Source organism: Camelus ferus, chromosome 26 (genome assembly GCF_009834535.1).
Source record: "Camelus ferus isolate YT-003-E chromosome 26, BCGSAC_Cfer_1.0, whole genome shotgun sequence".
Lineage (NCBI taxonomy): Eukaryota > Metazoa > Chordata > Mammalia > Artiodactyla > Camelidae > Camelus > Camelus ferus.
Window position 1 is genome coordinate 11278594 of NC_045721.1, and position 24808 is coordinate 11303401.

A 24808-nucleotide genomic window follows, 5' to 3' on the forward strand; every position below is an offset into this window, starting at 1 on the left:
TAACACTTCCTGAACATTTGATATTCCCAAGGTCCCTGCAGTGACGTTGAAATATAAAGAATACTATTAGTTGTAATATTGTCATCACTGTCACACTTAGTTGTAACAGCTTATAACATGTTTTAATGTGATTCTAAGGGCTGGAGGTGGGGAGAGAGACCTGTTTCTAAACAGCACTTTTCATGAGAGCAGACAAACTTTCTCTAAACTTTTTTATTGGTGAACAAGGGATTCCAATGACCGTGAGGAGCAAAACTGGGCTGAGCAATGTTGAACACAAAGAATAATCGATACATTCTTGGCTGTAAGGTCATATGCATTAAATAAAGCAGTTCTGATGCTAAATCAATACTGTATTGTGTATTTCCTACAGCAAATATTGAGATATAGATCTGCGGTGGTGGGAGCAGGAATGTCATCAGGAAATATAAGTTCAGACAAATCTGGGTTACCACCAACAGGGAAGGGGCTGGATTGATTATGGTCTGTCCCACTGTGTAGGGAAAATGTCAGGTCAGAGTGAATATTCATGTACTCCTTAGAAAGAGGGAAAGAGAAATCAATAAGCTAAACCCTCTACTTAATAATGAAACTGTTTTCTCCAAGACGAGTTCTTTTTTCTTGAACTTGGTATTCCTGTCCCTGATGCGCCGGTCCAGCTTTCTTAGAGATAGAACCAAAGATTTCATAGACAGCCTGAGGGCAGCTTCATTCTATGGCTCTGGAATAAGGGTTATGTTAACATGGTTCATCTCAGCATTGCACTGGGAGTCTGGTTAAAATTGAAATAAAATTTTCCTTAATTCCAAGGAACAAGGTGGACCCTCTGAAGCTATATCAAGACAGTACTAGGCACAAGAGAAATTCCATGGTTTTGGTCTAATTGTGCAGTTCCCTTGTCCTGTGATCTTGGCAAAGCCTATCCAATCTCTGTATAGTTCTATACATTGGCTTGTACAATACTGTTCAATTTTTCTTCGTAGAGATGTTACACAGGATATAATAGATGATGTAAATGTTTTGGCAGGTCGGCCAGAATATGAAGGCAGTTCCGTCTACATCATGATTTCAATGCTTTTCTAAATTTTATAGACTCACTTCTCCTTAACCTCACTGGAGAAATTGCCTGCCATTCTTGTGCATAAGGTTTCAGAAGAGCCCATATTCTTCTCTCTTTCCCAAATCATTTTTTCAAAACTTGTCGGCACTGGTCAGGCTTTAAGAGCATGGTAGGGTCATAATCCATTTTTTGAATAGAAACCAGATTAATTACTTTTATTATTTGTTTCTGCATTTTTCCAGGCACCTTTTAAAAATGAACAAGAGCAGCTCTGATTTGGAGAAGGTGAGCCAGGGCTCCGCCGAGAGCCTCAGCCCCTCCTTCCGGGGTGTCCACGTCGGCTTCACCACAGGCTCCACAGACAGCCTGGCCTCCGACTCCAGGACCTGCAGTGATGGAGGTAATAGACTTGACCATGACAGAGAGGCTTAGAGTCTCCAGAGTCAGGAAGGTCAGGCCCGGGTTAACTGCCTAGATTTAGAAGGGCTGAGCTAGGCCTACTGTCTTGGTCCCAGTTTCCCCATGAAATAGGCTCCTCTGAGGAGCAGTTGACATTTATTCCCTGTTGGGTTTATGACAAGGTGCCTCATCCCGGTATGGCCCTGTCCAGTCACACACATGTGCATCCACATGGCAACAAGGTGGGAGGAGGCTGAAGTTGAAAGACTCCTGATTCCTTGAGCAATGAGCCATCTATGTAAAGGTCTGCTTTCCATTTCTGCCCTCGGGATTAGTTCACAGGGGATTGGGTGCATGCCAACCACAAGTTCCCCTTCCCCCTCCTCCATCTCTCTCATTCTTTCCCATGTGTTCATGCGTGAGGACACACAGCAGTTGTTTACATAAATGTTTGTTAAATTCAAGCACGGAGGCCTCATTAGACTACTATCGATCCCACTTTCTGGATTAAGGTCTAAGGTATCAAATGTGGGTATGTTCTGATTGCGTGTACAGTTGGCCCTCCACATCCGCGGGTTCCACATTCGCAGATTCAAAAAAATTTCCAACCACTGTCAGTTAAATCCGCGGATGCAGAACCCCCAGATACCAAAGGCCGACTGTTCTCCATTTTATATCAGGCCTGACCATCCTCAGATTTTGATATCCGAGGAGGGTCCTGGAACCAGTCCCCCTCAGATAAGAGGGGCGACTGTATTTCCCAAAAGAAGCTCTTGTTTTTCTGTAGTCACGATGTGTAAACCTGCACCCTTTAACATTCTTTGTGTGTGTGTCCTCTCCTGCGTTTCTCATCGACTTGCTTTAGCGTGTTAGGTTTGGACGTGTGCTGGCATGACAACCTTTCTCAGTCCTTAGGAAGTATTTCTTCTCAGTAGGCATTTTTGGAGTAGAAGTTTCCATTGTGAATTTACTGTCACCAACATTTTTCTATCTAAAAGATTAGTTCCCCTAAGACAAAAGCATATGTTATAAGTCAGCCTGTGGTTTGTTCTGATGGGAAACTTCTGATGGATCTGACTTAAAAACAGGAAATATCTTAGCCTTGACTGAGTGGGATATGGCAAAAGAGGACTTTCTCTGTAGATTTTCCTGGGCTCCTGTCTTTTTCCTTTTCCCATTCTATTGTGCAAAAAATCTGCAAGGTAGATTATTCCATGGAGGGCTGAGCCGGGCAATTAGAGAACCAATTAGTCTCTGTGCTGGTGAGCCCTGACCTGCTCTTTTGCGATTGTGACCAGTTCTGGGGGAGGGGTCTTCCATCCGCCACAGGCCAGCTGCTGTTGGTGAGAACTCAGCTTCATTGCCCCAGCACTTTGCTTCTCAGACCAGCAAATAAGAGCTCTCAGGGCTCTTAAGTTCTAGCCAGAAGGGTAAGATTAAAATGCATGACACATGGGTGGATGGGCTAAGCTGGGAAATTGATCTGTGCAAAACAAGAGGGCCTATAAAAGCTTCCAGAGAGAGAGGAATCAGCGAAGGCTGATGGAGAGTTCAGGGAAGGCTTTTCAAGGAGATGGGACTTCAGCTCATATCTCAAGAATGGTTAGAAATGAGGAGGTAGAGAGGGGAGAAGAAGGCTTTGCAGGTTTAGGGAAACAGTTCAAGAGGAGAAAAGGCACAGAGTTAGCAGTGCACATGGGGAAAGGGTGAGACCATCCTGACACACTTCAGTGGAAGCAAATGAGGGGGCAGCGGGACATGAGGTTGGTGGGAGGCTGGAAGCTGGATTGTACAAAGCTCTCCAAAGCAATCTGTGGAGTTTGGAAATAGAGCCACTCAAGGGGGTTATGAGTAGAATGGTGACACCTAACTAGGACATTTTCAAATTAAAATGAATACATGATTCTTGTACACCTGAAACTGAGATAACATTATAAATCCACTGCACTTTAATTTTAAAGAATTCATTTTCATGGTTATTTCTATATCATGAGCCAGTTATTCAATGGAAATGCACTTCAACATTTAGATTCCTAGGTCAACAAAAAGGTCTATACCTTCTTACCAGACTCTGGCTCCTCATAGCAAACCAGTTTATCTGCTGCTGCTATGAATGGCTCTGTACCGAGAACCATGCTTTGAAACTGGCAAGAAACCAAAGGCATTATGTCTCTCTCTCTTTTTCGTTTTTAATGTCTCTTAATCTGGAAAATATCTGGAACCATTGGTCATGAAATGTGACAAACCCCGCATCCAGCTTCTCCTCATTAGCCAAGGCAGCTGGCTTTCAATCTGTTATTGAACAATTGGCTTTCCATCCTGGGAAACCTTCCTCACTTTTACCTGGTAGCTGAAGTATTTACCTGTCATGCCTTTGTTACTGTTTAGTTTTGTTTAGTTTTGTTGTTGTTTCTACTATTTAGTGCTGAAGCTAAGAGAGAGAATCAGAATAGGAGAGGTAGAGTTAGTTCAAGCATGTAGTGTACCCCTCTCTCATATATTAAATCAAAAGATACCATTAGACTATCCATTGATTTTTGTTGGTAAGAATTCACTAATGAAAACGATGCATTTCACTGACTTTTTGGATCTGTGGGTTAGGCTGGCCTGAGTGAGTTGGGGACTGAGTCATTCCAGGTCATATCATATAGTAGTTTGTGTAAACTTCTTGGAAGTTCGTCAGGGTTAATAGTGAAAATTAGTGTCTACTATTCAGGTTTGTGATAAAAAAAAAGTTTTTAACTTTATAAGAAAAACAAATGTATTAAAAGCTACAACCTTGTGGGATTTAAAAAATGAGTTTGTCTAAATTTTATGTTTACAAAATATTTTTGTATCAATATTAATGCCAGTTCTTTGTGCTTATATCAGATTTCATACTCCCCACAGCACATCTGTTATTCCATTTGTCCAGGGGGGACATCAGTTCCATTGAGCTTAGTGAAAAGAAAAATCCATGTAAGCAGTTGTTGGGTTTATGCTTGGTTGGGGAGGGACACAGTGTGTGTGTTTCAACAAATCCATGAATGCTGCTAAGGGAAAGGTTATCTGTCCTGAATGGATGGATGGGGGTTGGGGAATGATCGTTACAAATGGTCATTAGAAGACTCTTGGGCTTTAAATGGTTACTTTAAAATATGCAAACCTCATAGTTGCATTAAAATCATTTGCCCTTTTGATTTAGGATAACATTAAAATTCAGTTCCATCATGGAGGCCAGGTTCCTGCAGTACAGGAGATGAGTGCTGTGTTGAGCTGAAAATGTGGGCACAAGTGATAGATAAGAGGTCTAAATAACTATATTCACTAAGTAGTCAATATAATTATAAACTCCTATGAAGATAGGTACCAAGGCAGTGTTGGCTTTCTGGTTTCTGTAGCTGGCAAACAAGAGACACAGAAAGTTAATTAAATATCCTGACAGTAGTCAGCTTGTGTTTCTCAATAATAATGCCAAGAAAATACTTAAAACCTAGACATTCATTCAGTCATCGGTTTGATAGATACTTGTTGAATATAAGCCAAGTGCTGGTGCTTCTGTTCTGGAAGGTCTATTACTGAAGGATGGAGGATTTATCCCAAAGGAAGAAATACTCGTTTTTCAGATTGTCTGTGGTCCAAGCCCTTACAGTATCACTAATGAAGCTTCATCTTAGTTTAAACTATTCCCTTTAAACTGAATTTAAAGTATATATTATTACTTTGATAAAGTCAATGACAAAAATCCAAACAATGGAGAAAGATATGAAGAGTCAGAGTCTTCAGATATCCTCATATAAGCTCCCATCCCCACTTGGAACATTTTTTTTTTCTATATCATTCCAGAAATTTTTTCCCATATTTTAAATATCAAAAACTCCAATTCTACACGTTTTTGTATTTACTATATCTTGAAGTCTTTCAAATCAGAACCTCTAGATCTACTTCATTTTTTTTTAATGCTGCATATTTTTTCATTGTGTGAAAATTTGGTTAAATCTCTCTCTTGTCAATGCACATTTAGGTTACTTTCATTACAAGTCTTCAGTAAGATCCTGTGACATACATCAAAATAATTTGGTGAATATATATGTAAGATAAATTCTTAGAATTGGAATCAGTATGTCAAAATGTATATGCATTTTAAGTAGAGGTTACCAAATTGACCTCTAAAAATGTCAATTTATACTTCCATCAATAGCATGTGAAAGTACTTTGAACTAACTTAATTTTACTGTTAACTTGGAAGAATCCCCTTCATGATTGTGTTATAACAGGGAAAAGATCATGATTCTGGAGTCACACGTGGACTGTCGATAGAGAATATTTTCCATGAGCCTGTTTTCCAGACTGAGACAGTGCTTCTCCTTTTTTGCATGTAAATCACCTTCCCATCTTGATCGCTGTTTCTTGGGATGATTAAGTGGTCCTGAGAGACTCCTTAGAAATGCCACATTTTCCATTCAGTTGTAAAATGTTAATAGTACACTTCCATTTGCAGACCACGTTTACCTTCTTGAAAAAGCAAGAGTTCCTTTTGAAGGAATGCTTTGCTGCTTTCCTGTTTCTTTTCTTTTTAAACATCTAGAGTTAAACCTGTTTTGCTTGTGGGACCTAAGAAGAAGCTGCGCAGTTTTCCTTTGGAGGAAAAAATTACTCTCTGAGGCTAGAACATCCCCTCCATCCCCACCCTTCACGTCTCCTGGAGGTGGGAAGTGGGGTTTGGCCGAAACCTGAAAGACTGCCACTTCCTGTGTGACGCTAGCAAGGTGCCTCCACAGACGGCTTTAGTCTTCTGACCTTTAACATGAAGGGGTAGAACCAGGCCACGGGGTGTGAGCGAGGTTTTCTCCATCTGCTTTGTTCCCTATACTTTGCATTTAGTGGATGCTCAGGAAATACTGAGTGAATGAGTGGATGAATCTATACAGCCATTTCCAGCCAGACAATCACTTGTCCTCATTTTAGAAAACAATCCATAGAACACTAACTGTTTCGAACAAAAGAAACTTCCATTTGCTTTCCCTTGCTTTAAGTTGGAGAACAGTCAGACACCAAAACTGAAGTTTGGAGCTGAGGGACTCTTAACTGGGACCTTGCCCTTTGTCTCCACACTTGCTCCACACCAACTGCTGTTAGAAGGCAGAGCCAGGCACTGAGGGAGCCACATGGCTCTTTTATACAGTTCAAAACTGAACTGACCACTTCCTGCTGAAGCCCAGCTCTCATTTTGGCTGTAAGGAACAATGAAAGTACCTATTAAAGCCCAGCCAGAAGAAAGGACTCTATAATAAAGAAAACCTCACATTGCTAGGTTTGAACTTTTGGCCTGCAGATCTGCATAGCCCTTTTTCCTGACTGCTGAAATCCTGATTCCTCTTTCTGTGCTTTCTAAATATAATGGCACCAAACTAGGATCCCTTCCCCTTGGTTGTTTTAAGATCCCCCACCCAGTGCACCATTTGTGATGAGTAGTTTCCCTTTAGAAACATTTTCTCTTCTCCGAAGTACAGACACCAAAGAGATGCAGAGATGTTCTACTCCATTGCCAGCTGCGGGATCTATGTGCAGAATTGGAAATTGAAAGGAAAATTTAGGAAATGGATTTCGTAGCTCTCTGGCCCAGTTAGTACGCTATGTCATTTAAAAACCTACCAATGCTGTAACTATGATGTAGGCAGACTTCCCAGAAAAGTGTTTTCCATTCTCACCCTTTTTATACCTTTAATTGTAACCCAGAATTTGGAAACAGGGTGATCTAACACCAGCATAAAACCAGAATATATTTGATATATTCCATGTGCCATTGGATCTGAGCCTTGAGAATTTGGGCTGTTGGCCAGAGTTTTTCAGGATTTTTTTAGGCGTGTTTTTCTGAACCAGTGGTTTGCCTGTGAAATTTGAAAGTATTTTAGGTGTCAAGACATATTTGTTCCCTCCTCTTTCTGGCTCTTCTAAATGCAGAAGGTAGCAGCTGCTGCAAACAGTAAGAATCTAGCTGCTGGTAAGGAGGTGCCCCACACAAGAGTCAGGAAAATGATGCAACCAGTACGGGCTTCAGGGGTGTTCTCTGATCCCACAGAAGACAGCTACTGCTTATCTCTTGCTGGAGAAATCAGTTTCATTGAGAAGGGCCACATGTAGACACCTATTTTTGAGTAGCCCTAAGACCATTAACAGCTGAGATGCTATGCAGTCTTGGGGTGCCTGTGGGTGATCAGAGTGAATTATGGTCGTCTCACCAGCTGTGGATTTAAGAATGCCTCAGGTCAGAAGGTGGTGTGCCTGTTACCAAACTAGGCAACTTTTTGAAATGCAAAAATCACAATATGCATTTGTAATGTCCAGTTACATGGGACAGTGCACATTTCAAGTGAGCCTCACTTTCAGGATGATGTCTGTGTAACTAAAGTCCTTTATACCTGCTGGGGAAGTGCGTGGCTGGGAGTGTCCTTACTGCCATCCTCTGATTACTATGTGCTTTAGGCAGTGACCATTGAGTGACAAACACACAGCATCTAAGAAATAAAGAAAAATGGACCTGCCCACACGCTTGTCCTTGAAACCACCCTTCCTTCTAATACGCAGTGCTCCTGGCCTGACTTACCTAAGTGGTTATGGGATACAGAGCTCATCAAAGCCACTGACTCACACAGTTCCCACAAGAAAGGACTAGAACACACACAGGGCAAGGGAGAAAATCACTTCCTTCCAACTGCCTGAACACAAAAAGTAGTTTTTTTGTGCTAAAGCAGAACCTCTTGGCTCCCTTTGGTAATCCAGGGAATAAGAAGTGTTACTGATTATTTTTTTTTTTTTGTAAGGATTCCTGCTCCTTATAGATTGAAAAGTTTTCCAGCGGCAGCTTGTGGGAACTAGAGATAAAGGAATGGTGGCAGCAAGATAACCATCAGCCTAGAGGTATTTTATTTCAGGGGCAGCTTTGAGACCACATGCACATAAGGAGACAATGGAGAGAGAGGCTGAAATGATAGACTATTAGTGCTGGAAGGGGCCTGCGTGGGGCTGCAGACCAATCAGTTTCCACTTGAGGAAACTCTGCCAGGTAAGACTGACAGCTTATGTTCAGGTTTCATCCCGCTGTACACCCTCAGATCAGAGTAGGAGCGGAAAGGGTCACGTCAGAAGTGTCAAAGAGAGCCGTGCAGGAAGGCCAGCCAGTCAAGGGGTGGGAATAAGCACGAGGCTTAAAGAGGGGGCCAGCCAAGACACTGATTTGTCACAAACCCCCCTGGCCGGTTGGTGGGGGGACCAGGAGTCCTGACCATAGGCTGTCCCTGTCGCTGGAGGCGCCGATGAAAGCCTTGGCCAGGATTCTGATCACACTCCCTCCCTCCCCCATCCTTATCTTCTGTGTGTTGATAACAAATAAAGAATCTGACACCACGATGGTGGTGGGCTTCTGCGGTCCAGAATGCAGAAAGTCCAGGAACTTGACATGTTTCCATCCCACTGCCCTCTTGCTCCTCACCTGGGTGTTTGGTGGCTGAGGCTGTGTTCTTCGAGGGCCCCATACACAAGGGGTCTCTCTTCTCTCTTTGCTAGCCTCAGAGCTAGGGGGTGATCCTCCTCGTCCTCTCTCAGCCTCTGCTGCTAGAGGGAATGGGAGAGGAACTGTCCCAGCTGCCCTAGGCTTCATCTGTCCACATTGCTAACTGAGCCCTGGGGAGCTTGGGCTGGGGGCACCCATGGACTCCAGGGTTTCAGAGCCTGCTGAGTTCAGCTGCAGTCCAGATCTCCCCTCCTCCGCTGGCTGTTTCTTTCATGTCTCCATTCCTACAATCGAGGGGAGAGACACAGGCGTGTAAAGCTGACTGGTCCCGACTGTGCCACCGCTGCTTGGCTTATAATTAACCTGGGCCTCCTGGAAAGGATAGAAATCACTCATTCAGCCCTGCTGGCGGGCAGTCCGCCTGTCACTAGCAGTGTGGGTAGTTGGGAAGGAAAACTTGTTATGATCTTGATAAACCACTGGGAAGCCAGAGTGATCGCCTCCTGGAGACCAGGACCAGGAGAAACATCGGGCCTCCTTCGGGGTCTGCTGAGATGGTGGCCCCATGGCCCTGCTCTGTGGCACCAGGCATCTCTTTGCACCCAGATCCTATATTCAATGAACTGTGTGTACCAACTCCGTCCTCTTGGGGGCTTTGCACTGGGGCTGGTACTGGGCGGGAGGCTCCTCCTGTCATTCGTTGATGCTGCCCCCAATCAGTAGGGCTGGGCACGGATGTCAGTGCCTGAGCATGTGGTCATCCACCTCACTTTCTCCTGCCCGTGGAGCGTCCCAAGTACGGAGACCCCAAGTTGATGTGAGAGGCTTGGTGCCAGCCCATCGTGTCCCCTCTTTGGCTCAGGGGACAGGAGAAAGCAGAGAGGGACTCAGGCATAGAAGGTTATTACCTATTCAGAAGCAGCCCTACAAAGGCCACGTGCCTCTGAGTGAAGTGATGCAAAGCTAACAGACGGTTCACTTCCTTTAGGGCCCTTCTCCACTTGCTCCTGGGCCTCTGTGCTTGTTTGCCCTGCCCTTAGGTGACACCCAGTCAACCGGATGAGGTGCACAACTGCCTATTTCCTTGAATCTGAGACCCGAGTTTCTTTCACATTTTAACCTTCAGGATAATAGGATGTATTTTACAATCTACAGGTACAGCTAATTTTTTTTAATCCTCCTAAAAGCTGTTATTAAAATAGTAGGTGCATCTTTGAGTCAGTTCTTAGAATGAAGGAAATGAATATTATTTCAGTTGGCCCTTTCCTGTCTCCAATTTCATTTACCTTTTCTTACCTATTTTTTACCTGAAATCTTGTTTCATTGTGAACTCTCCATCTCATATGTTGATACAACGAGTAAAGTCCAGTCTTTGCACTGTCTGGACCGGCTCTATGTCTCACTGTCTGTGACTTTTCTGAACATCTTTGTGCTCTGCGGAGACCTGAAGTGGTGATGGCACTTTCCCAGAATCACATCAGTATCCACGTACACCAGTCCTGGGACTGTGGGGCCTGGGAAGGATGCCCTTTCCCCTGAGATCTGTTTCTTCTTTTATAAAATCATGTTCCTCTGTTTTCTATGTCTGTGGGTCTGCCCTGCCCCCCACACCTCCAGGGTGTTTGTCAAAACTCACTAAAAGAGGGGAATTTTACTGTAATGAAATTGTACCTTCTGTAAACCTGACTTTTTGAAAAACACCCAACCAAGCCACACACGTTCAAGTTTGTTGTTGTTATTACAGCACTGTTTGCAACATAGTATAAGCAACCTAAGTGTCCATCCAGAGGGAGCTTGTTAAATAAATTATGATAACGTGCCTATGAGCATATATTATGGGATAGCTGTTAAAAAGGATTAGATCAATCTGTACATCATTTGAAGTGGAATGTCTGCAAGCCATGGTGGCAAGTGAAGAAAAGGAATATTCCCAACAGTGGGCACTGTTTGCTTTCCGTTGTGGAAATCTGTGTTGCTTGTTCGGCAGCTCTCCAGAAGGATGCATGAGAAATTGCCAGCAGGGGTTTCCTCTGATAAGAGGGACTGGGTGCTCAGGGACAGAGTAGGAGGGAGACTTCATTGGCACTGTATACATTTTTTGCATTTTTAATTTTATTCATTATGGATATATTGTCTATTCAAGAAATAGATAAAAACAAAATAAAATAAATTGCTTTGACAAAAAAAAAAAAAAGTAAAAGTCCACAGGACCCTGGAACTGAGCAGCATGGGCCTCTAGCCTGATGGTTTCTGTTTCTCTTCTTCAGGCCCGTCGTCTGAGCCGACTCACTCGCCCACCAACAGCGGGAAGAAGCTCTTTGCCCCTGTTCCATTCCCTTCGGGCTCTACAGAGGATGTGTCCCCCAGCGGCCCCCTGCAGCCCCCACCTCTCCCCCAGAAGAAGTTAGTGAGCCGGGCAGCCTCTTCGCCAGATGGCTTCTTCTGGACCCAAGGTTCCCCCCAGCCAGGAACAGCAAGTCCCAAGCTGAACCTCAGCCACTCGGAAACTAACGTCTGTGTCCACGAAGAGTCCCACTTCAGCCACTCCTCGGGCCCCGGCAACCGCCACCATCACATCTCCACTTCTGAGCCTCTGGAGAAAACTTTCAAAGGCAATGGCCACTGGGGCCTGGCACCAGGGCTGGCTGGCAGCAAAAGCCTCCAGGGCAAAGGGGTCTCCTCTGCCTCATCATCCCAGCTGAGTGTGTCCAGCCAGGCCTCCACGGGCAGCACCCAGCTCCAGCTGCACAGCCTCCTAGGCAGCATCAGCAGCAAGGAGGGCACCTACGCCAAGCTGGGAGGGCTCTATGCCCAGTCCCTGGTCCGCCTTGTGGCCAAGTGTGAGGACCTCTTCATGGGCGGCCAGAAAAAGGAGCTGCACTTCAGCGAGAATAACTGGTCCCTTTTCAAGCTGACCTGTAACAAGCCCTGCTGTGACTCGGGGGACGCCATTTATTACTGTGCCACCTGCTCCGAGGACCCCGGCAGCACCTACGCTGTGAAAGTAGGTACCACCCCCACTTCCATTCCACAGCGTGACCAGCCGGTCCTGGCTGGGGCATTAATGTGGCTTGAGAAGCCATTTCCCCTCTGCCAGTTCCAGAAGGAGGCTAGTTTCCTAGGATGCTCAGTGATTTCACTCCCTACCTGACCCAGGACATGGTACAGTGTGATTCGTACTATAAATAGAAGATCATTCTGTGCTTTCAGGAATGAACCCATGTGATTGAGTTGGATTAAGAAGACAATGGCCTTTTAATGTAACAGAGAAGTCATTCGTTTATTCAGCAGGTTTCTCCTGAGTACCTACTATGAGCTGGGTATTTTGTATAGATCTGAGTATCTAGAGGTGAACATGTGGTTGCTATGGAGCTTATAATCTAATAAGAGAAATAGAGAATTAAGATACTATTCTTAAAACAGAGTTGGAAGGAGAGTTAGACCCAGGCATCACCTTGAACAATAAGGTAATAGCATTGATTGAGCAGTTACTATACAACTCGACTCTTGAATGGGTGTATCAGCTGCATGACCTTGAGTCCTCACAGGGTAGGTAGGTTTTACAGGTGAGGAATCTGAGGCTCAGAATGATTAAGTAATCTGCCCACAGCCAGCTGGTGCCTGAGATGGACTTGAACTCTGCTTTATCTTGTCTCCAAAGCCTGTGTTACCGTCCTGTCAGTTAAGAAAAAGGAAACCAGTGGATAGACCTTGGTGCTATAAAGAAAAGAGTCCCAGGGGTCTCCTGTTTGATTTTGCTGGAACCTTGGCATCTCAGGGACTATCTCTGTAATGTGTGAGAAGAATATTTGGAGAAGAGCTTCAAGTATTCAGAGTCTAGGGAACAATAATATCAATTTGCAAATGTGCCTGTCCTCCTGATGGGGAGGCTGGGCGTGGAGCATCCTTCTGCACGAGCAGCTGTTCCACTTCATTAGTGATGGTTCTAGACGGAATACAGTTGTCTGAATCTGCTGAATCCGCAGGAGGGGGAGTGGGGCACCTTCCCGTGCGGCCTGTCTGTCGCTGAGTCATTTCATCCGTGCCTGGGAAGCAGGAGGCTTGGGTGCGGGTCCCCTTTAACAAAAGCAGGCTCACACCTGCTCTGGCTGACGCAGTCCCTCCGTTTGTGGGCTCAGCGCCCTGGAGCAGCGAGGCAAGAAGCCAGCTCATGTAGCCCTACTCCACGAGTATGGAGTGGAAAAAAAATCCATTGCTGTGCGTGTTTTCGAAGCTGTTTCATGCCTCAGTCAGCCAGAACTCCAGCTCGGTAATTAGGCACCTATGTTAAGCCAGCTGGGCCTTTTTTATTTAACAGATGTGACTTAGCCCAGATTTTCAACCACGAATCAGGCCATGGCACCAAGGTTTAAAGTGAGACTTGGCTCTGCGAAACGTTTGAAATTTGAGCTGAACCAAAGGTTTGTATGAAGGTCCTGACCCAAAACCCCAGCACAGAACCCCCTGAAAATGAACTTGAGGCGGGTTAGAGGAGATGGGATGGAAGAGAAGTCTCCTTATTCCCCACCCCCACCCCCAATTTAACACTGTAGAATGATCCTGCGGGGGTGGGGGGGTTGTTTCAGGGCTTCCCTGCTTCACATGCGCTCTGTCTCTGGTTTGGGGCAGTGAGGAAGCTGCAGGTCTTGCTGGAGGACCAGCTCACTGATTCTGAAATGCATCCTTTACTCTGTTCCTTCCTTTACATCTCTGTGCAAACTGTCTGGAACTCAGAGGGAGGAGTGTTTGCTGGGCCCAGGCCCCCCAACCCCCGACCCCTGCAGATGCATCCTCTAGGTTTGTGTAGTCACCTGCCAGTCCGCTCTGGATTGCTGGGCACTACAGCCTGGCTACAGACAGATCAGGAAGGGTAGTCACCATAGCAACCTTTCCCACCAAGTGCTCAATGGGGCCAGGCATTGTGTCCTTTAATGCTCCCAAAGACCCTGTGAGGAGCAACACTGCCTCTAATATACAGAGGAGAAAACAGACTTTGATTATAAATACAGCTGATCCTCAGTAATCATGGATTCTGAATTTGTGAATTCGATGCTGAAATTTATTAATAACCCCACATCATTACTAGGGTGCTTTTGTGTTCACTCCTGGACTTGCACAGAGTTGGGGGGTCTGAGTCACCCAACATACAAACCCCCAGCTGAGGTAGAACAAGGGGGCCTTCTGCCTTGTGTCAGCTCTCATGCTGTAAGCCAGTGTCCTTTTTGTGTCTATTTAGTGCCTCATCTTCACATTTTTGTGCTTTTTGTTGGTGATTTCACGGTTTAAAATGTCCACGCTGACGTCCTGTCTCGTATTCCTAAAGTCAGGAAGGCTGTGAAGCACCTTTGAGAGGGTGTTAGATAAGCTTTGTTTAGGCTTGAGTTAGAACACTCTTGGCCGTGAGTCATTGTTAGTGAATCAACAATATCCGTGAATAATGCGTCTTTAAACAGAAACACACATAAAACAAAGTAATATATTGTCCAGTTGGTGAGCATCTTGTGACCAGAGGCTTGTAAGTACTTCACACGGTATTTCTCCAGGAGCAATGGTTCAGTCTTCACGCATTTAGTGTTAGTGGCTACTTAATAGAACATAACCACCGCAAATAATGAATTAATGGTAACTTGCCAATGTTTGCTAGTTCATGTTTAAAGTCAGGCCCTTTCACTCCAAAGCCCATACTTTTCACCTCCAGAACACTTCTCAGTTGTATAATCTTGGGCAAATAATTTAATGTCTTGAAGCCTCAGTTTCCTCCTCTGTAGTAACATGTATCTCATGAGGTTGTTCAGTGAGATTTACAACACAAAAATTTTTGAGTAGGTATGGCGGAAGAGATCAGGAGGGTGAGACGTCTTCACTGGAGGCGAGTGACAATGTCAGTTTCTATGGGATGGCACATCAGACAGGTCCACACACAGTGGTCAGTATTCACATGCAAGACCATTTTTGAGGACCCCTCCAAATTTCCTAGTGTTCCAAAAGACTGTCATTTAAAAACCGAATACAGCTGGATGGACTAAGATAAGAAAGAGCCTCTAGCAATACTCTTTACATGTGTATCCTGAAATCGTTTTTGTTAGTGTCATAGAAAGCAAGGTCCGGGAGAAAATGTACTTCCCTTTTATTTCTGTTCTACTTCTCTAGTAGAGCGGTCACTAAATTAATGTGCAACCCTCCCAGCCCACCAATTATCTTTTAAAAAGTTTCCTCAGAGGCTGAACTCTTTTATGCCAGGTTTCAGGCTGAGAAGGTTTGTAAAGCTGCAGTGTAAATAAATCTCTTTGAAAAGGTGCTTGCAATAGAACTTCTAAAAACATCACCTGTAAGCATTGTGGCACTTTGTAAACACTGCTCTAAGCATTTGAATGCAGCCACGCAGCAGCCCGAAGGGTTATTTTGAGGTTGTTTGCGGGATGATATTATATAGGTGAAGGCGAGATGCCTTTCTTCTCAGGATTACACACTGATCCTTACCTTTCTATAAAGCACGGCTGGGGTTGCATCATCTTTTGAGAGGGGGTGCCCACGGACCACCGTCAGTCCCTTTCAGTAATTAGAGGGAAATCGAGGCCTAACAGGCCATTATGTCTAGCTCAAGACTCAAGTTGTGTGGCCATCAGATGCAGATTCACATTGCTCAGCATCCTCAGGCAGCTGGCGCTGTCAGTAGTGCAAGTGGAAGATATAGAAGAGTCAAGAAAGAGACTATGGGAATTCCCCAGAAGAGTTTGAGATCATTCACGTGTTTATTCCCACCTTCAGTTCAGAGGGAGCCTTTGGGCCCTTTGGATTTCCTATTCCCTGGAGAGCTTTCTGGTTTTCTTTTTTTTTCTTCTTCAGCTGCTATGACTCACTCTTAGAGGAAAAGTGTGTGGCTTCCACTTAGCGGCTCACTAAAATCAGCTGGTCATGCCAGCCAGTAGGCAGGGCATATTTCCCTGGCTCTAGAAACTCGGGCATCCTAAGAGAATTTGGCCAAGTCCTAGAGGTTTAGGACCTGGGTCAGCTCTAAAGTTCCCTAAGAAGGGAGCATCCCAGCGGTTAGACACACCTGCTGTCAGGTAGCTGCTGATTCCCCTGTGAGGCTGACTGCATGTGTAAGTGCTTACCTGGCTTCCTGAGAATCTGTTGCCCCACACACTGTGCAGAAGGGTATCTTCCTCCCAGTTCCAATGGGCCACACTGCACACTGTTCTGCAGGGAACTCACTCTTGCTGGGTTGAATGATAATTTTAGGTTTAACTTTTTAAGAAATTGCCAAACTGTGTTCCAAAGTGATGATACCATTTTACATTCCACCAGCAAAATATGAGAGTTCCCATTTCTCCATAGCCTAATAGACACTGACATTTTATTATAGCCATTCTGGTGGGTGTCAGCTGGTATCTTGTGGTTTTGATTTTCATTTCCCTCATGACTCATGATATTGAACATCTCGTGTGCTCATGACCATTTACATATTTCTTTGGTGAAATGCCTATAAATATCTTATGCCTACTTTTTGACTGGGTAATTTATCTTATTACTGCATTGCAGGAATTTTAGGTAAATTGTGGATAGGAATCATTTTATCAGATAATGTATTTTGCAAATATTTCCTCACACTCTATTTCTTGTCTTTCCATTTTGTTAGTATCTTATGAAGCACACAAATTTTGAATTTCAATAAAGTCAAGTTTATCCTTTTTTTGTTTTATGGCCCATGCTTTTGGTGTGGTATCTGAGAAATTTTTGCCCAACCCAAGGTCTCAAAGATTCTTTCCTATGTTTTCTTCAGAAAATGTGTATGTTTTGACTCTCACACCTAAGTCTCTGTGATCCATTTTGAGTTGATTTGTGTGTACAGTGCGAGGTTGGGGTTTGAGTTCACCTTTTTGCATGTGGATATCTAAATGTCCTAACACCATTTGCCAGTGATGGCTCTTGACCTGACTTCTCCTTTTCCCTACAGATCTGCAAAACCCCTGAGCCCAAAACAGCCTCATACTGCAGCCCTTCGGTGCCTGTGCACTTCAACATCCAGCAGGACTGCGGCCACTTTGTAGCTTCGGTGCCCTCCAGCATGCTCAGCTCTCCCGATGCACCCAAGGACCCTCTGTCTGCCCTGCCCTCACATCCCCCTGCCCAGGAGCAGGACTGCGTGGTGGTCATCACCCGAGAGGTGCCCCACCAGACCGCCTTGGACTTTGTGCGGGGCTCAGCCACCAGCCATCAGTCTGAGCCTGAGGTGTACGAGCGCCGCGTGTGCTTCCTCCTCCTGCAGCTCTGCAATGGGTTGGAGCATCTGAAGGAGCACGGGATCATCCACCGAGACCTGTGCCTGGAGAACCTGCTGCTGGTGCATTGCACCCCCCAGGCCTCCCCTGCTCATCCCACCCCTCCTGTCTCCTCTGCCGCCTCCAGCGCCCCTCTCACCACCACATCCCCTGCCCCTGCTGCTACTCCCTCTTCTGGCCCCTCTCCCACCCCTCCAGCTGCCCCCGCCTGTCAGGGAGGGCCCAGTGAGAAGCACTTGCCCCGACTCATCATCAGCAACTTCCTGAAGGCCAAGCAGAAGCCTGGAGGCACCACCAACCTGCAGCAGAAAAAGAGCCAGGCCCGGCTGGCCCCCGAGATCGTGTCTGCCTCCCAGTACCGCAAGTTTGATGAGTTCCAAACGGGCATCCTCATCTATGAGCTGCTCCACCAGCCCAACCCATTCGAGGTACGGGCCCAGCTTCGGGAACAGGACTATCGGCAGGAAGACTTGCCCCCCCTGCCCGCCCTGTCCCTCTACTCGCCCGGCCTGCAGCAGCTCGCTCATCTGCTGCTGGAGGCCGACCCCATCAAGCGCATCCGCATCGGAGAGGCCAAGCGCGTGCTGCAGTGCCTGCTGTGGGGGCCCCGGCGGGAGCTGGTGGAGCAGCCAGGCACCTCGCAGGAGGTGCTGTGCACCACACTGAACAATTGGATTGACATGAAGCGGGCCCTGATGATGATGAAGTTCGCGGAGAAGGCGGTGGACCGCCGGCGAGGGGTGGAGCTGGAGGACTGGCTTTGCTGCCAGTATCTGGCATCAGCGGAGCCCGGAGCCCTTTTACAATCCCTGAAGCTCCTGCAGCTTCTGTGAGGCAGCCCCCGCCCACCTCCATGCCTGACCCTCTTCCTGACCCTTGTGCCCTGCCTTGTCTTGTAAACATCTGTATCTCCCTGGGAAATGGTACAAATGACTGTCGTACTTGGATGTAATATATATATATATATAAAATATATGAATACAAAATGCTGACAATGTCATTGCCCACTCTGGTCTGGCCTCATCTTTTTTTCCCCTTGTTCAGAAGCCAAGGAAAGTTATTTTTTGATCAAATAATCAAATAACGGGAAGCGAGCTTGCTCTGTAGAGCCCACGCTCTCCCTCAAAGGCCCTTTAAGCGGCTGCTTTAAGGTTCTCAGCAGTGGGGAAGGGGCAGTGTTCTCGCGAGGGGTAGTGTTCTCGCGAGGGGTGGCTGAAGCTTGGCCGCGCGTGCGCAGGCTCCAGCTTGAAGGCTCCAGATCGCAGTGCCGGGCGCCGCGCTTCTGCGCGACCGGTGAGCTGCAGTTTCAGGAGAAGCTGTCTCCCACCAGGAGCTCTGCTCTCAAGGGTCCAGCGCAAGGCCTCAGCACAAGGCACCCCGTGAGCGAGCGAAGCCAGACCAAGCAGCACAATGGTGAAAAAAGGTTAGACTTTATTATGTTTTTATTTCTCGGGAATTGTTAATGGGCTTTGCTGGTGACCAAATCTTGTTTTTCCCTGCAGTTCTGTATATCTCTAGCTCATTGCAAGGTCCCTAGGATAATGTGGCCAGCAGAACGGAGCCTGGACTCTGGCCTAACTATGGAATCTCTTTACCCTCTTGTCAAATGCCTTTTTTTTTTAAAGCCTCCATTTTTAATTAAACTTTTTGGTTGAGTAGTGAGCAGAGCTTTTTTTTTTTTTTTTTTTTAATCTCCAAGTGCGTTAATATCTTTGGTGGATAAAAGTGTTTATAAGCCTCTGAAGCACTGGCTTCAAGACCACTTGAAGTATCCTTGATCTTCCACTTCTTATAGGATAGAGCAACAGGCCGCAAGGCCCCAAGCCTGTCAGGACCAAGTAATCTTCCCTGTTTCTCTCTCTTCACCTAACAGTCTCTTAGGAAGAACCTAGACACAGCTGGTGTGATCCTAGAGTTTCAGAATTCAATCCTAACTGCTCAAAATCCATTTCCAAACAGCCAAAGCTGGTTATCGTTGGTATCAGAGGCCTGGCTGAAAACAGAAGCCACTCCAGGTGGTTCAAATAACAAGACCTTAACGGGACGACTTATAGAGGTATGGACAGGGTTAAGAGAAAAACAAAGGAGGATGAGGCAAAAGCAAGGGCTGTGTTGGGGAGGATTACCTATTAACTCAAGCTGTTTCCTGCCTGTCATCTCTAGGCCAAAACCAATGGGATGTCATACAGCAAGGGGTCCTTGATGATGCAGTCGGCCTCCCTGTGCAGGGTCGGGAGGAAAGGATGGGGTGCCAGGTGGAAAACAGCCCACTGCTACTACTGTTCTAAGAAAAGGCAAAGGCAAGTATAGAGCTCAGGTGTTCCCACTTTTAGAATACTAGTCGCTGCTCTTCTGAGCTCCTTTGGGTTTCCATTTTTAAAAGCTCACTCAGTTAATAGACTTGTTGGCACCTACTACTAACTGTAGTCACTATTTGTTACCATGCCTTTAAAAATGAACAAAGAAAATTAGGAAGCCCCAGGTCTTTCCTCCTCAAAGTTTGACACATAAAAAGTCACTCATTACTCATTTGAAGGGAAACAGCTCAAGACCCTTGTATTTCTACCTAAAGGGCAATCTTCCGACTTCAGAACTAATTAATTTCTCAAACCTGTTAGCAACTATGGGCAGTTATAAAACAAATGCAAAGATCTTAATGGATGTTGTAGAAACCTAGGAATGTGGCTAGCAGCCAGGATGGGGAAATCTCTCAAGTCCCCTTCTGCATATTCATTTCACTCCTTTTGCAAGCTCCGCCTTCCAGTGGGGGACTCCAGGAGAACAAACCCACATTTCCAGGCATCCTCAGGGAAACATACGGCTACAGAGCATATTTGTCATTTCATTTGTTGCTTGAACTGGCTAAAACAAACTTCCAATTATGTACAAGAGAAAGAGTTTTGGACATGGGAATCGTAATTCTCCATAGGACTCATCTCTTTCAGGGGATATTATTTTATCAGTTTCTTCCTGGAAAGTTTCCAGGCAAACCCTCCTCCGCCCTTGATTTACTGTCTTTTGCTTTCTTGTCCTTTCTTACTTCAAATAAATAAACAATGGCAAGGGAGGAAACATATTCTTTCAGGGGAAGGCAGCGGTACTTGGAAATACATGTCTCAAGAGGCACATTTTAAACCTCTGAATTAATTGCACCTTTTTTTATAGGCCACCCACTTCAGGAAAAAAATAACTTGAGATGGTGGAAAGGTTTTAAAATGAACCCAAAAGTAAAGGTGGAAAGAGAAGGAACTCTAGCAATAAGTTCTAAATGAGAAGAAAGGTGGTAATCAGAAAACTTACTTCTGAGCTGTCTGTCCACCAACTTAGAAAAGTGGAAAACAACTGTAGAATTCTTTGTGTAATTTTAGGAAATAGTTTATGGGAGGAACAAAGCTTTTCCCAGTGCTTGGTTTTGAAGGGACTTTGTCAAGGATTTCCTGTTTTAGAGGCATCAAATAATGTTCCCAGTAGCACATAAAAATAAAAAGGCATTTTTCTAGATAGGGCAATTTCTTATATCCACCGTAGGTGAAATTCCGGTGAGAAGCGTTCAGGCCTAGTTTCTTCAAGGTGGTTATACAGGGCATTCACCACCTACTCAACTCCCTGAATCAGCTCTTTCCCTGAATGGTAAGTCACGTGGCTAGAGATATTCAGTTTGGCAAATAGCTTCAGTCACACAGAATTCAGGGGCTCATGATCACTGGTTTTTTGTTACCTCAAAATATACCAAGGATACATGGCTCTGCCTCATACAGAGCTCAAGCACCAAACAGATTAAGTCCAAAAACAAGAGTATGTTCCACGAGACTGAGGTTCAGAGTAAGTGGGGACCTTTGTATGATGACAGTCTCGTAACATCTGGCTGTTTAATAATCCTGTTGTCTGTGAGTTCATCTCCTATGTTTCTTGGCTTTAGACCCAGCTACTGGTATTTACATCTCCAGGTTTTTCCCCCTCCAACTCTGAGTCAAGTCGCCCCCACATCCTTTCCACATTGTAATTTTGGCTGTTAACGGGCCTTTTCCTTTTTCATGCCAAGTTGTGGAATCTTTTTCTTCTCCTAAATTCTTTCCTGTAGGCGTTTCGAAGCAATCATCGAAATTATTATATCTTTGCCAGAAGCAAGATAAGCACTTCAGGGATTATTTGTTTATCATAATACATGGCTCAGATCTAAAAAGACAGGGCTCTGGGGAACTGTAGTTACCGCTCTGCGTGTCACGTCCTGGTTTTCAGAAGCTAGGGGCTGGAGAAAGCTCTTTTGTGATGTACACATGTGCACAAAACAATTATGAAGATTCTGAAGAGGGAAGGCACATGTTACTTTAATGACTTCTCTAAAATGTGTTCTTTAAGTATACAACCAATAAAGGAAGCAGCCCTTTCGTGCTCTGATGAATGTCTATAAATCTTTGAAGATCTAAGGATAGGCTTATTAGAATAGTAGGTTTATAAGGTAAAATCTGCGTGGCGTATTTAATAGAGGCTGAAGTAAATGGAATTGATTTATTGCAAACTAAAATTTAAACCAGCTGCTGTCATTACTAAAAATGAAAGACAAAACATTTGGGGCAAGTTCTATGGATGATTGCTAATGTCTTGACAAGTTACTCTTTCCTCCTCTTCCAGTGCTAATTAATGCTGTTAAAGGATAGTCAAGGAAACCTACTCCAGGCAACAGATGCCTTTGGAGGATCTGTGTCCTGGAAAGGAGGTCTTCAGGAAAGGAGTCTAAATTAACCCAAAGAGATATGATGTCATTGATTGGGGGGAACTGGGGTTGGATGACCAGAACTTCCATGATCGATTTGGATCTTTACTGGATCCTGGATATTCAGGTCTTCTCTGATCTGCATCTTTCCTCTGGAGACTTGATTACATCCTTCCCAACTTTCTGGAGTAGGGGAAGCAAAGTCAAGTGTACTCAGGATTTTTCTGCATGCCAACAAGCCAGCTTATTGGAAAATCCCAATGGGACTTGAACATATATGTTTATCACATAAATCTAAATACTGGATTCAAATCTTCCCAGATCCTTTACCAGAAGCAGTAACAGCTATTTCCTGCAAAAACACTGACCTGAACACCAAATGTCCTTAGCTATCAAAAAGTTCGTGTATGATATTAGGACCTAAAGGTCATTCTTCAGACTCCTGACTTAGTGCTTTATCAGGGATCACCAGGCATAGAGACAGACTGAGGGAACTGAGCATGGGAACCGGACTCTTTTTCTGAGGGTAGAAGAGAAGGCAGGAAATGAGAAAGCAAGATTCAGAGGCAAACCACCTTTACCACTTGCCTGGATCCAGCCCTGAGGACTTCCCACAACCCCCAAAAGGATATTCTTGTGTCTTAGTCCAGTTGGGCTGCTGTAACAAAATACCATACACTGAGTGGCTTATGACAACAAGATTTTATTTCTCACAGTTATGGAAGCTGGGAAGTCCAAGACAAGGTGCCAGCAGATTCAGTTCTGATGAGAGCCCATTTCCTGGTTTATAGATGCCATATTTTCACTGTGTGTTTTCACATTGCAGAAGGGGCAAGGGAGCTTGCTGTGGTGTCCCTTATAAGACCACTGTTCCCATTCACAAGGGCCCTACCCTCATGACCTTATCAATTCTCAAAGGCTCCATCACCTAATACCATCACACTGGGAATTGAGTTTCAATGTATGGATTTGCGGGAGACGCAAATATTCAGTCTACAGCATCACTCTTGTCAGACCTTTGCTGGGATCATATATACACCTTTACATCTATTCTGTTCTCAAAGAGCTCCAGTGATAATGGAAGATGTAGAGCTCTAGATTGGGTAGATTTCAATTTCTGAGTTCATAGATTACTTAAAAAGTCAGAAAGGCTTTAAGAAATGTACATTTTATCTATGTCCTTTCTTTACTGACCATTCCCATCACCATGATGATGGAATTAATTTTCAGTTTTCCTAAAGGAGTAACGGAGCTCGCCTCTCACTACCCCTCAGTCTTACTGATTTTGAGTATATAAACCATAACATGGCACTAAAAGCCCAAACTATTCTAAAAGATATACTCAGCAAAGTATCACTACGCCTCATCCCCTGTCACCATCCTTCCATCCTTCCCACCCTGCTCTCACCCGTCCCTTGTACTCACCCATGCCCTAATTCCTTCTTTCTTTTTCCTGTGTTCCGTGTGCACCAAAGAGCAGATGCATATATATTTCTTCTGTCTCACACAAAAGTTAGTAGATCAGGGATGCAAGAGCACTTTGCTTTTCTCTTTTAGCAGGGTGTCAGCAGAAGCTTTCTTAAAGTGAGGAACAACTTGATCCCTCACTGGATTCAGAGAATTCAGGGATTTCATCGCCCTCTACTCAGGCGTTAAAAGCATCATTTGTGCAGCTCGAAGAGCATCATTCACCAGAGTGTGAATTGACACCTTACTGCAACTGCTCCTTGGTTCTTAGACAACCCATGTAATTTCCATGGAGAGAGATGGACTGTTTTTCCTCCCAGATAGAAATCCTGAGGTGTACCCCAAACCGCAGTCAGCATTGGCAGCAGACCTCTAAGTTCAGTGATGAAATTCATCCTTGGCCCTCACTCCTGGAGTGGCACTGCTGGTTCTCGCACTTGGAACCCAGCACTTCTTTGATAAGCTTGGCATTGATCCCTGACAGCAAACCCGACCTGCTGATGATGGCTGGGTCTCAGAGGAAAATACTTTCAGGATGATTGTCCAGAAAGAGCGTTCAAGGAAGAAAAAGATTGTGCTACTCTGCCGCTTGGCTTTTCTGTGGCTCCAGTGTGGTCATTTCTTTCCCTGGCTGTAGACACTGCCATGTAAGCAGCAAGAACTCCACTCATTGAAATTGTTTATGGAGCTTAGACTTAACTCTTCAACAAAAGGAGCCTGAGCTGTTGGTCTTGGCTGAGTTCAGTGTGAGTCATGTGCTCTTTCAAGTACCTGATTGGGTCTGGACAGAGTGAAGGGGCTCACTGGCTGTTCTGCCCTGTGGAACGGTTCCACGTGGAGACAAGGAAGGTGGGATGGAGAGAAGTGGAGGGGCAGGGGGAGCTGTATTTCCAACACAGAAGGCACACAAGGGCACACCAGGGAGAGCCTTCTAGCCAGTGCTGCCTCTGCCCCTGCAGCTGGAGCTGGCAGCCTCCTCCCAGCTATGAATCACACATTTGATTGCAACCCTCATCCTGCAGACGGGCCCCGAGCCAGCTGCTGGGCCCTGGTTTATCGCCGGGCAACCCCCTTTGTTTCAGCTCTGAAAAGGCAACAGCCCATTGGAGAAAGCACTGGAATGAAGAAAACCAAGGGCATTGTGCCCTGGGGTTTGCTGCCCTTTGGGGGAGGATAACTATTTCTGAGCAGCATCCAGCTCACCAGGGTACCTACGAAGGGGCTTTCACCATGGTGCACGTAGGCCTCTGGGAGCTGCTCTCCAGGAGCAGTTTGCTGGAGAGTTGGGATTATCACCTTCCAGGGAACAAGCCCTGGAAGGTCTGGAATTTCTCCTCTGTGGTACCTCTAACATGACCATGAAGGGAAGGAAGGGACGTAGGAGAGAGACTTGA

General features: G+C 45.3%; 1 protein-coding gene across 2 annotated transcripts in view; it reads left to right on the forward strand.

Moving 5' to 3' along the window:
- PRAG1 (PEAK1 related, kinase-activating pseudokinase 1) overlaps nt 1–18287 on the forward strand; it is a 44990-nt gene extending 26703 nt beyond the window's left edge. The window contains exons 4-6 of one of the 2 annotated variants that reach the window (XM_032468324.1): nt 1303–1460; nt 11219–11955; nt 16909–18287. In XM_032468324.1, the coding sequence (XP_032324215.1) occupies nt 1303–1460; nt 11219–11955; nt 16909–18066 (2053 nt within the window). In that variant the 3' untranslated portion in view covers nt 18067–18287. The remainder of the gene's footprint in view (nt 1–1302; nt 1461–11218; nt 11956–16908) is intronic. The other variant, XM_032468325.1, reaches the window with a different exon arrangement.
- Nucleotides 18288–24808: the final 6521 nt, after the last annotated feature.